This window comes from Rattus rattus, chromosome 13 (genome assembly GCF_011064425.1).
Source record: "Rattus rattus isolate New Zealand chromosome 13, Rrattus_CSIRO_v1, whole genome shotgun sequence".
Classification (NCBI taxonomy): Eukaryota; Metazoa; Chordata; class Mammalia; order Rodentia; family Muridae; genus Rattus; species Rattus rattus.
This window is the reverse complement of record NC_046166.1, coordinates 40,539,910-40,552,659: the sequence shown is the minus strand read 5'-3', so window position 1 is coordinate 40,552,659 and position 12,750 is coordinate 40,539,910. Positions and strand designations below refer to the sequence as shown.

Here is a 12,750-nt window from a genome sequence, read left to right as displayed (position 1 = left end):
GTACAATGACTGGTGTGCACTTCAACGTAGCCTTGATGTTAGTGTGGTATCTTAACTGCATTAACATTGTCTGCTTTACCAAATAAACAAGTTTTTTTTTTTAAATTTCCATACTTTTTAAAATTTTCCATGATAAAAAATTTATCACTCATAGCCAAGAAATTTCTCATTTCTTGTAAATTCTACTGCGAAACGCCATGACCAAAGCAGCGTGGGTCAGTCGAGGAAAGGCTTTATTAGGCTTAGGTATCCTAAAACCCAGTCTGGGAAGCTCAGGCAGGCGTTGGGATTCAGACCCTGAACAAACATCGGAGGTGCGTGTTTTACATTCCAAAGCCTGGTACTACCTGGCCTCCAGCCTCCCCATCTCCCTGGCAGCCCTCTGACCCCCCCAGTTACAAGGCACACCCCCCCCTCTGCCCCGGACTTCCCCTCCCCCAGAAACTTTTCCCTATGAGAAGCAGATACTTTGATCTCTCTCCTTTTGTCTGCATGCATGCTTTCTCTCTTTTTCTTCCCCTCCCTTCAGTCTCCCTCTCTAGGGTGACTTCCCTGAGTCCTCCTTGGGACCAGTGAACTAACTTGCCTTTCCTTATATGTGTCAATTCTGCTTGACTTGGATCATTTCACTGGCAGAGAATAACCTATCAGCAGCAACTCACAAAGGTAGGAACCTGGAGGCAGGAGCTGACAAAGAAGCCATGGAGGAGTGGGGCTTACTGGCTTGCTCCTGGCTTACGCATGAGCACAAATCTTACATTTGAAAATGCCAGTTTTGGGTTGGGATTTAGCTCAGTGGTAGAGCACTTGCCCTATGCAAAGGCCCCTAGGTTTGGTCACCAGCTCAAAAAAAAAAAAAAAAAAAAAAAAAAAAAAAAAAAAAAAAAAGAAAATGCCAGTGTCAACATGTGGGACTTTATGGTTTGTGCATTATGTCCAAGTACCCTGGTGTCCACAGGGACCTTAAAGACCTTCATCTGAAATTTTCAAATTTCCAGTTACATCTTACCAGACGTCACAGGATCAACTTGGCAGGTTACAATGAGGAATCAAAACAAAACAAAAGCAAACAAATAGGCCAATGAAGAGTGTAGGTATTTCCTGAACCTGTTTATGGTTATATTAAGCACGTGTGTTTATATACATGTATATACTCACTTCCATATCATGTTGTGTACAATGTAGGACATAACCAATCCTCCTCAGCATTCCACAGAAAGCAGGAGGGCAAGCTAGCTCTGCATGGACCTTGGCTCTGACAGGGTCAAGCCGTCCTCACCTGTTAACTGACATCCTCACAGCAAGCCTAATGGAACGGGACTCATCAGCTTCTCTTTGGGAAAAGTCAATACACTGAAGCAAACAGTCGCTAGCCAGCCAGCCAGCCACACAGATGAGATCATGACGTAGGGACTCATGCCCCCATACAGCTTTACACTGTCTGAGCAGGTCCTGGAACACGGAGAGACCTTCCTGTGTTCTCCAGTCACCTTGCAAAGTGTTCTTGGTAAAGGCTCTTTAATATACTGAGATGGAACCACATAAAAGAAATCAAAGGTATTTACAAGCAGATGTGAAAGAGAACATATTTTATTTACATCACTATTTCCTTTTTACAATATGCCCGCAGTCTGCATAGTACAAATTTCCAAGAAATTATGTAGTTTTAAATTAAGATATTTTACAAAGAAAATGTTCACCATATGATCTATTTCCATTTACATGAACTTAAAGGTCATTCTAAATTGATCGCCCTTAGGAAGTGACGTAATGGGACCGAACACTCTAATGCTTCATTCTCACAGACTTCGTTTACTAATTAAGCCTATTGTCAGGTCCTCTCAGGATGCACAAGAGCATGTGTGGGTCGTAGTCCGAAACTTTCCAACAGTAAGTAAAACTCTTACACCTTTCAATTGCTCTAATGAAGCCCCTCCCCTAAAGGTCTGTCCTTCAGCCAGACCTGTGCTGCTTGTTGTGTATGCGCTAAGCACACAGGGGACTTATGGGGTGGGTCACTTGCAGGCAGACCTGGATGAGTTGTGTCTCCTCTGTCAGCCACACTTGGTCTCTGTTCTACTGATGCTGTACGTCAAGGCACATCGTGCTAACCATGAAAGGACTTCTAACAGCAATGATGACCTGACACCTTTCACATCACACTGACACATTTCAAACTTTATTAGTAAAACTAGAGAAGATGATTTCCTCAATATTTTAACCATGAGTTCTCTGAAGAGCTGATATTATGTCCATTAAAAAACAGGCAGGATTAACTTTTCACCATGAACAAAGCTACAGTCACAATACACCTCCCGGGTACTCTCTTGACTCCTCCGTAAGAACACCAAGAGCTGGTCCTGGACATCATGCAGCAGCGATGGAGGTGTCCTCCAAGAGTCGACCCTGTGGCTTTACAACAAGAAAGCAAAGTGGAATTACAAAAGAGTCATAAGAGCTCTATTACTGAAAGCATTTTTGAATTTCTGCTACTATTTTACAAAACTGAAATAGCAGCGGCCCACGTACTTCTACCTGCAGATCCACCTGAGTCAGCACCTCTCTCCTAGCCCTGTGCTTCCCCTGCTCCCACAGATCCTCAGAGCCGAGTGTAAAATGGGAGCTACTTCCATCCAATGCCTGCTGACCAGACCATGCCAGCTCAGGGTCCTCCTGTGTCTCAAGACCTGAACTGACACAAAGTTCCTTTGGGTATTCCCCTAATCTCTGATTTGGGGAAAATATGACTTACAATAGACTTCCAAAATATCCATCCACCCACCCACTCACCCATCCATCCATCATCCATCCATCCATCATCCATCCACCCACCCACCCATCCATCCATCATCCATCATCCATCCCATCCATCCATCCATCCATCCATCCATCCATCCATCCATCCCATCCATCTATCCATCCATCCATCCATCCATCCATCCATCCATCCATCATCCATCATATCCATCCATCATCATCTATCTCCATCATCTATCATCACCCACCCATCCATCCACCATCCTATCATCCATCCATCATCCATCCCATCCATCATCCATCCATCATCTATCCATCCATCATCCATCCATCCATCCATCCATCCATCCATCCATCCATCCATCCATCATCTCCATTTCTATAGCTCAAGGATAAAAGCAAATACTTTCCCTTTTCTATGCTGACAATAAACCGTACCACAGCAGTCAATGCTAAGAACAAATGAAGATGCCACAGAGCTGAAGGTCAGGGTTTGAGCCCTCGATGTCAAGGGGAAAGCAGGGCCTGGTGGCATGTGATCCTAGCAATGGGACGAAGGCAGAGGCAGGAAGATACCTGGGGCTCGCTGGGTAGTCAGCACGGCTCACTGACAAGTTCCAGGTCAGTGATAGACCCTATCTCAAAAAGCAAGATGGACAGCTCCTGACAAACACTGTAAGGTTGACCTTGGACCTCCACGCAGCTGTGCCAATGCATGTGTACATACACGCAGACTCACATGGCATTACAACTGCTTTGTTTGCTTTGATTTATAGTTTTGAGGATGAATATAACTATTTAAGCTGTAAAATTCCCAATAGGTTAGCAACACGTTAGAGTCAACCAATGGGTTGGGGTTAGGTTTAAAGACAGGTTCTCTCTGTGTAACTCTGGATGCCCTTGAACTCTCTATAGACTAAATCCACCCACCTCTGTCCCTCAGGTGCTGATTTTATCACAGATACTCAACAGTCAACTTCTGTAGGGGAAAGCATTGGAAAGTGCTCAGAATATGGAACGGAACAATGCCATAATCAAAAGCCATTCACTTTCCTGAGGTAGCACTGGGTCTCCACAGCAGTCAATATATGTACATGTGGATGAGTGTGCAGGTGTACATCTGCAAGGCAGGTGTGGGTGAGTGTACCCTATAGATTCGCGTAGAATGTGTGGGTGTCAAACACGCTCCAAGAATGGAGTCAATAAGGAGAATTCTGAGGAAACGTCAAGAAAACAAGACAATACTCTTGAGACCTGGGGTTGGGGATTTGGCAGTATTTTCAAAAGAATGACTTGTTCCTGGAATGTGCTTTTGGGCCCCTCCCAGATGTAGCGGACAGGTTTGGGTTTACCTCAGATTGGCCATTCCAACTATTATTTGTTTATATGCTGCTGTGTTTGAGGTGACTCTTTATTTTTTAACTACTAATTTACTATGTACACAGTACACAGCGTTCTGCCTACATGTATTCCTGCATACCAGAAGAGGGCACCAGATCTCATTACAGATGGCTGTGAGCTACCATGTGCTGGCTGGGAATTGAACTCAGGACCTCTGGAAGAGTAGCCAGTGCTCTTAACCTCTCAGCCATCTCTCCAGCCTGAGGTGATTCTTCTTAACTCTCAGAGTATAAACTGTCTGATGCTCTGAAAGTCACCTACTGCATGAGACTTCAGTCCGCCTCATTCTTGGGCCCCACCCTTACAGGTGCCACTGCCTTTAGACTGGTGAACATACGATATTCACATTTACAGTGGGAACCGAACACTGAAGACTAGGCTCCTACCCCTGACTTTTATTCCTTATCTGTTTAGTATTGATGAAGGTGACTATTTTAGGAACAAAATGGTGGCCCCATTTACCGCTAGTCAAACACACATGGTACACCCTCAGACTACATTCACAGTGCATAAATACCTGGATATAAGTACTCAAGGAAAAACAGTGACAACTCTGCTTTAGAACAGCTGTGTTCAATAGCTGACTGACCGTACTTAGTTTCTGACCACATGAAGTGTGGCTCATTCAGACACTAAGAATTCTAAGTTTAATGTCATTTAATCTCAAGCGGCAAGTAGTTACCTAACTAGACTGACCAGCCTAGAAATACATAAAGGTGCAGTAGGATTAAAACCTAGGAAAGTGATAATTCGGTGTGGGGGAAAGGGTAGCCCTCATGCTACTTTAATTGACAGAAGTGAGGAGTAGGCCCGGTGGTATGCCTATAATCCTGCCTCTTGGGTAAGCTGAGGCAGAAGGATGGAGACTTCGAGGCTAGCTTGGCTGCACATAAAGACTTTGTCTCATATGGCATGCACTGTATTTCAAGATGCATACTCTGTGGAACTGTAGGTTCTCCAACAGATGACAGAGCTGCCCAAGGAGTCCAGTGGTCCCTCTTGACTGCAAAGGTAGCATGTTTGTTATGACAGCTGGAAAAAGACTGCTAATTACATTAAAACTTGCACTTATGGGCTGGAGAGATGGCTCAGTGGTTAAGAGCACTGGCTGCTCTTCCAGAGGTCCTGAGTTCAAATCCCAGCAACCACATGGTGGCTCACAACCATCTGTAATGGGATCCGATGCCCTCTTCTGGTGTCTGAAGTCAGCGACAGTGTACCCATGTACATGAAATAAATAAATAAATCTTTAAAAAACAAACAAACAAACAAACAAAAAACTTGCGCTTATTACCTGGAACCTTTCCTCGTGAATTTAAACAACTGTTACCACAAAGGTTTACCATGAAAGCAATCAAAAGACTGAGATGACCTTGATTAGGATTAGGTCTGGTAGATAACGGAATGAAGGGGATGAGCTGATGAGCCCAAGCCTCTCCTCAGAATAATTACTGCCAGTGTCTGAAGCAACACTGGGCATGAGAATGGCAAGGTGGGTGCCTTTAAATGTGACCAGGTAAGAATATTCTAGTTCTAGGGGTTGGGGATTTAGCTCAGTGGTAGAGCGCTTGCCTAGCAAGCACAAGGCTCTGGGTTCGGTCCTCAGCTCCGGAAAAAAAAAAAAAAAATTCTAGTTCTAACATAAAGAGATCCATTATTGTTTTTGGTGCTGGGGATCAAACCCTGGCTCTCAGGAATGCAAAACTGCTTACATTCTTAAGCCAAGATGTCCTTTTATAATTTAAAGTACAGTAAGAAACTGGAGATTGGGATGTTAGTAAAATCATCCACTAGGTGAAGCAATATTGTATATTAAGTCTATAATTAGACAAGAAAATGGGGAGTGTGGAGACATTAGCACAGACTAGTTGCCTACCAATTTCTGACAAAGATCCCCAAACCTTAAGACAGATACACAGGAAGGTGTAAGGGCATCTGTCCTCCCAACAGGAGGTATGAACACACACACACACACACACACACACACACACACACACACACACACACACACACGGCAACCAAGGCAGATACTGGAATGAATGACTGTTTAAAACTGACATGTTAATTCAGAATATAATTTCTGGCCTTTTTTCAGAAGAGATCTAAATCCATATTAAAGAGGTAAGAATTAATAAAGTTTAAGGCTATTTAGAAAGTTAATCTGTCTGATAAAACAGTTATGAACTACAAATGACAACACACTTTACTACGTCTAAGGAAAACCAAGTCCAAGGAGACCGCAAAGACAAGTCACTGTCTATGGCAGTGGTTCTATCCTGTGAGTTGAGGCCACCAGAAAGCACCTACTGCTGATGGTCTTAAGAACTGAGACGTGGCTCAGTAGCAAAATAGCAGATATGAAGTAGCAACAAAGATGAATGCATGGCAGACACCAAATCCAGACACTGTTGCTGATGTCAAAAAGTGCATGCTGACAGGAGCCTGATATGGATGTCTCCTGAGAGCCTCTGCCAGAGCCTGACCAATACAGATGCGGATGCTTGAAACCAGCCATCAGACTGATCACAGGGACAACAACGGAGGAGTTAGGGGAAGGACCAAAGGAGTTGCAGGGGCCTCATCTGGCATCGGGAGGGGAGGCCCTTGGGCCTGTGAAGGCTGGATGCCACAGTGTGGAGGAATGCTAGGACAGTAAGGCAGGAGTAGATGGGTGGGTGGGGGAGCACCCTCATAGAAGCAGGGTAAGGGAAGATGGGATAGGGGGTTTGCAGAGGGGAAACCAACTGGGAAAGGGGTTATTTACATTTGAAATGTAAATAAATAAAATATCCAATTTAAAAAAAGGAAAAGAAAAAGAAAAAAAATGAATGTACGGTTGGGGATTTCTAAGACCATTAGAAGTGTTTTCTGATGGTCTCAACCCACAGGTTGTGAACCAATATCTACAGAAATGACAATCTTTAGAAGTAGAATCTATAAAATAGTAGCACAGAAGTAAAGAGAATTACCAGTGCGTGTGATAAAAGCAAACGCTAGCCTCCACTGCTAGCCTGCACTTGGACTCGGTGAAGCTTCTGCCTGCTTTTAAGATTAAAAAGTTTTTAAGTTTAAAAGCCAGGAAAAGGCTAGGCCTTACCTTCACAAAAATGCTGGTTGGTATGAAGCGTCTGAGCAGCTGGTTGGTGAAGTTGGGGAACCTCAGCAGGTTGATGTTGAGCGATGGTAGCTGCTGGTACCCAGCCATCAGAGGATAGAAATTATACAGCATCTCCTGTTTGGTGCCAGGTAGAATACGTAATCGGATCTAGTGATAAAAATCCAGAGAAAAACATTCAGACGCACATCCTGTATGAACACACATCACTTACGTCGTTACCCTCAATTGTTTATGAAGGACAAATCCTCCTGGTGAAGTGTGCAAGCCCCCTCTCTTCTAGCCCACCTTCTACAACACATGGAAATGTGCCTGATGACACAGGAGCCATCGCTCAGTTTCTGTGACGTTTGAAGGGTGACCTGGCCTTTTTAGAGCTCTAGTCAGGTTACCATTCTGTCTTAGATCAAGTATATCGCAATCTTCACAAGATACTATATAATAATTCACCAAAACCCAAACCCTGTGTCTCTTTATAGGCATTTTTCATCCAAATAAAAACTACACGATTTTGGTTATTTCTTTTAGGGATTTCATACTATAGATTAAGGTAAACAACTGGGGGGAGAGGCAGGGGTTGGAAATCTTTGCTGCCCAGGCTGACAACCTAAGTTCAGTTCCATGTCCCACATGATGAAAGGAGAGAACTGTCTCCGACACAAGGTCCTCTGACCTCCACAGTCACTCTGATGCAAACGTACACAACACTCCTAACTAACACCTAACACACAACAACTGTATAACACCTAACCCAGCACCTATATAACACCTAATACAGTAACTATATAACACCTAACACAGTAACTATGTAACACCTAACACACACTAACTATGTAACACTAACACACTAACTAAACACCTAACACAGTAACTATACAACACCTAACACAGTAACTATACAACACCTAACACACTAACTATATAACACCTAACACACTAACTATACAACACCTAACACAATAACTATACAACACCTAACTATACCAGCACACACTAACTATAAACACCTAACACACTAACTATACAACACCTAACACAATAACTATACAACACCTACCTACACACTAACTATACAACACCTAACACAATAACTATACAACACCTAACACACTAAATATACAACACCTAACGCACTAACTATACAACACTTAACGCACTACATACAACACCTAACACAGTAACTATACAATACCTAACACAGTAACTATACAACACTTAACACAGTAACTATACAACACCCCAACACACTAACTATAACACCCAACACACTAACTATACAACACCTAATATAACCATACAAATAAATGCACTAACTATACAACACCCAACACAGCAACTATACAATACCTAACACACTAACTATACAACACTTAACACAGTAACTATACAACACCTAACACACTAACTATCCAACACCTAACACACTAACTATACAACACCTAACACACTATGTAACACTTAACACACTAACTATACAACACCTAACACACTAACTATACAACACCTAACACACAATAACTGTATAACACCTAACACTATATATATGTACATATATATACATATATATATATATGTAAAATTAAACTTTAGAAAGACATACAGTATAAAGTTTTATCAAGACAATATCCGGAAAGAGCTCACTCTTTATGAATGAGAAACACGCATGTATGCGCACACATTGTGCCAGGGACAAGACAGCACAGGCTTTGGATGTACTAAAGCTAAGCTGTGTATAAGTTTATAATGGTACACAGTATGTTTATAATGGTGCACAGTGTGTCTAAGTTTATAATGGTACATAGTGTGTATAAGTTTATAATGGTACACAGTGTGTATAAGCTTATAATGGTACACAGTGTGTATAAGTTTGTAATGGTACACAGTGTGTCTAAGTTTATAATGGTACACAGTGTATATAAATTTATAATGGTACACAGCGTGTATAAGTTTATAACGGTACATAGTGTGTATAAGTTTGTAATGGTACACAGTGTGTCTAAGTTTATAATGGTACACAGTGTGTATAATGGTACACTGTGTATAAATTTATAATGGTACACAGCATGTATAAGTTTATAATGGTACACAGTGTGTATAAATTTATAATGGTACACTGTGTATAAATTTATAATGGTACATAGTAATATTGCATAATTCATGTACAATTCTACTGTGCATCTAACAATAAACTCAGAATTCTGAATATGCACAGCAAACTGGTTGATTTGTTCAGAGTAGACACTTGTGTTAAGACACATTAGGTTCTGTAATTAAAATTGTTCCTTATTCATAACAGGCATTTCCTGACAAACATGAGGTGTCTGTTAGCATTCTGACTCTCCTCAGGAACATGTTTTTGACAGAGTTTTCCATTTTAAAAACTGACAAACTGTTCCATCTGATTTGACTGAATAAGGAAGAAAGGTTGAATAGGCAATAAATAAACAAACAAACAAGTAGATAAAAGGCTCCTGAACATAGCAGGGAAACATAAATTCTACACAAGAGCAAACCCTGTACAAGTCTTCAGAGAAGAAAAGCAAGCTTTATCCTCGTTATGGCTGTGTTCCAGGCTCCAGACCGACACAAGGCAAATAAAGAAGAGGCCACAGTTCTCAGGAACTCTAGCATGTTGTTAGAATATAGTCCAGTCGCCAGTGAACCGTGCTTTATAACGAGTAAGAACCCCTGTCTGATCTCAAAGATGTGAAGCGGGAACATACCTCTGCAGGAAGTTAATCTTTAAAAGGGCTTAAAAACTTACTACTATCAAAACCCGAACTCCAGCTCAACACTTCTTGGTCCCACTCCTTTGGTCACACATGCAGCACCAGCAAAGAAGACCTGTACCTGTTTGAGGCCTGAGAACATGAAGGCATCACTGGGCTCCACAGAAATTTCCACATCTTGAACCAAGTCGGTCTTATTCTGTAGGTGATACCTGACAGGTAACGACTCTCTGACTCGTCCAAACGAGGGCAGGTCTAGGGAGGAAGAGGAGCATGGTTCTCTCAGTTAAGTGAAAGCTGGCTCATCACAGGGGCTTGGACTAGACAGACACAATGGTACACAGGCCAGGGCTTTGTGTCCGAGGTCCTTCACTGGGAGAGGAGGAGTTACGTCTGAAAGTGACTGACACACAGAGGGAGTCTGGCTGCCATGATGAACTGTTACAAATAACTTTACAACCTGCAAACCATCTCCCAAAATACCAAGCACCGTTCCTAACCTACTCCTAAACAAGCAAGCATTGTATTTTACTGAAACTAGTAAAATTTCCACTCACCCACGCCTTCAGATGTGCCTTCCTCAGTGGAGCTCTGCAGACTTACTTTTGCTAACATATAAACATGGAATGTTTTGTACACGTGTGACCATCCTTGCAGAGGCCACACTAATGCTGTTCTGTCACATGCAGCTCCGCTTAGACAAGCACCGCAGGAAGTGGCAGGTGGGAGGCAGGCACTGTGCTATTTTAAAGCATTATAGACATACTGGGGGCTGAATGAAATGTTTCTCTTCATAGAATTATGTGACAAAGAGAGGAGAAATGGACCAGGCATGTAGTCGCTCACACCTATAAGCCATGCACTTGGAAGGGAGAGGTAGAAGTAACAGTAGGAGTTTAAGGTCAGCCTTGGCTATACTTATTAGTCTGAGGCTAGTCTCAACTACATGTCACCCTACCTTAAAAAGATCAAAGAGAGACAGACAGACAGACAGAGACAGAGACAGAGATAGAATGACAGAGACAGGAACAGAGGGTGATAGGTTGAAATTATGACAGATGTGGTGTGCTTCCTAATTTGAGATCAGCCAGGGTTGTGTGTGAGCCTATGTAAAAACAGGAGGGGCTGATTATGTGTCCACTAAAGGGGACATTAACTGTGAAGCATTCTTAACAAAAATTTAAACCTGAATCTGATAAAGTCCGAAGACTGTCAATTTACAGGGATACAAAAAGTTAAAAATGACAGCATAAAATTGGTAAAATCCAAGCTGTTAGAAATTCTGCCAAATGACTTGGTTTCTTCAATAAATAGTCAGGAAGAGGGGAGGGCAGGTGGAAGGAAGCAGGAGAGGAGGTGGGTGTGCAGACAGGAGCACTGAGAACAGCGCTAGGGGCTAACAGTGAGGAAGCGAGGACGAGGGGGCAGGACAGCAGCCCACCTAGAGACTTAGATGGCTATGCGACTTATCCACATGCTGCAGTGGAAAGACCTTAAGACAAGCTGAGAAACCCCCAGCCAACCAAGTTTCAACATTGGAATCTGGTGATGTTTAAGAATCTACTGCTAGGCTGGGCACAAGGGCACACACCTTCTATCCCAGCACTCGTGAGGCAGAGGCAGGAGGCTCTATGTGAGCTTGAGGCCTATTAGCAAGTTCAAGGCTATCCAGGACTAAATAGTGAGATCCTGCCTCAACCACCCTCCTACACAGAATTCATTGATAATTTTAAGTCTCGTAATGAAACAATTGGTTCACAAAAAGTTATGCTTCCCCTCATACTGAAGTATTTATAGATGAGATGACATGTAGGATCTGGCTGATAATAATCGGGATAGGACCATTTAAAGTTTATAGATGTCAGGCATGTTGCATAATACACTGCTACAAAACTATAAATTCTATGAAGCCCAGTATCGGTCACATCTGAATCCTGCTACCTGCGTTCACATGGAGAGGGATGTTTTCAACAATCACGTGAGGCAGTGTGATGATGGTGCTGATGGCGGGGATGTTTTCCATGCCTGAGGACCTACGGCAAAAAGTTCAGCTTTGAAATTCACTTAACCAAATATAGGAATCTGTTTTACAACTAGCATCAAAAGAAAAACAAATTATCCATTTTCCAAAACTCCACCAATAGTTTTGTCCAGAAGGAGCTTTCTTAATCCAACTGTTGTTTTGAATGTTCAATGAGCAGATATTATAACCTATGGCTGCTATGCGTTACCACTGGGAGCTAAGGTAGAAGCTGTGACTGTCAAGACTTTAAGCACTCCACTCAATCCTATGTCTGGGAAGAGGACTTTTCAAGGCAAAAATACTGCAGATTTACACTAGACACAAACCCCTCCTCTCTCAGGGTGATGCTGAGGTGGGCTTTCAAAGGGCATAGTTAGAACTCATCACAAGTACACAGTAGAAACAAAAAGTTAAAACATTTTACTATCAGTACAAAGTACAGTACTGTAAGATTTACTGAGATAAAGTAATAAAACAGGACTACTCAGTGTTCCTTTGTTAGAGCTTAGGTAGGAGCTACATTGTTGAATCTCTTGTAAGACCTCCCTGCATGGAGAGTAGAGCCCCTGACTTGTGGGACCTACAAGACAGCAAAGGCAGCAGGAGGCAGGCCAGTAAAGCCTGCCTTACAGAACTCTAGTAGCAGACATTAAGTGCCTTCCAGTTGATGCTTACCTTGTGTAACACATAAACTAAGCATCAGCATGGTAAATTTACAAGTGGAG

General features: G+C 42.5%; 1 protein-coding gene across 1 annotated transcript in view; it reads right to left on the bottom strand.

The window, feature by feature from the left end:
- Positions 1-1,572: 1,572 nt before the first annotated feature.
- Trappc11 (trafficking protein particle complex 11) overlaps positions 1,573-12,750 on the bottom strand; it is a 45,508-nt gene continuing 34,330 nt past the window's right edge. The window contains exons 27-30 of the mRNA XM_032918601.1: positions 11,944-12,035; positions 10,124-10,257; positions 7,256-7,423; positions 1,573-2,412 (exon numbers count right to left, since the gene is read on the bottom strand). Coding sequence (XP_032774492.1) covers positions 2,368-2,412; positions 7,256-7,423; positions 10,124-10,257; positions 11,944-12,035 — 439 coding nt within the window. The 3' untranslated portion in view covers positions 1,573-2,367. The remainder of the gene's footprint in view (positions 2,413-7,255; positions 7,424-10,123; positions 10,258-11,943; positions 12,036-12,750) is intronic.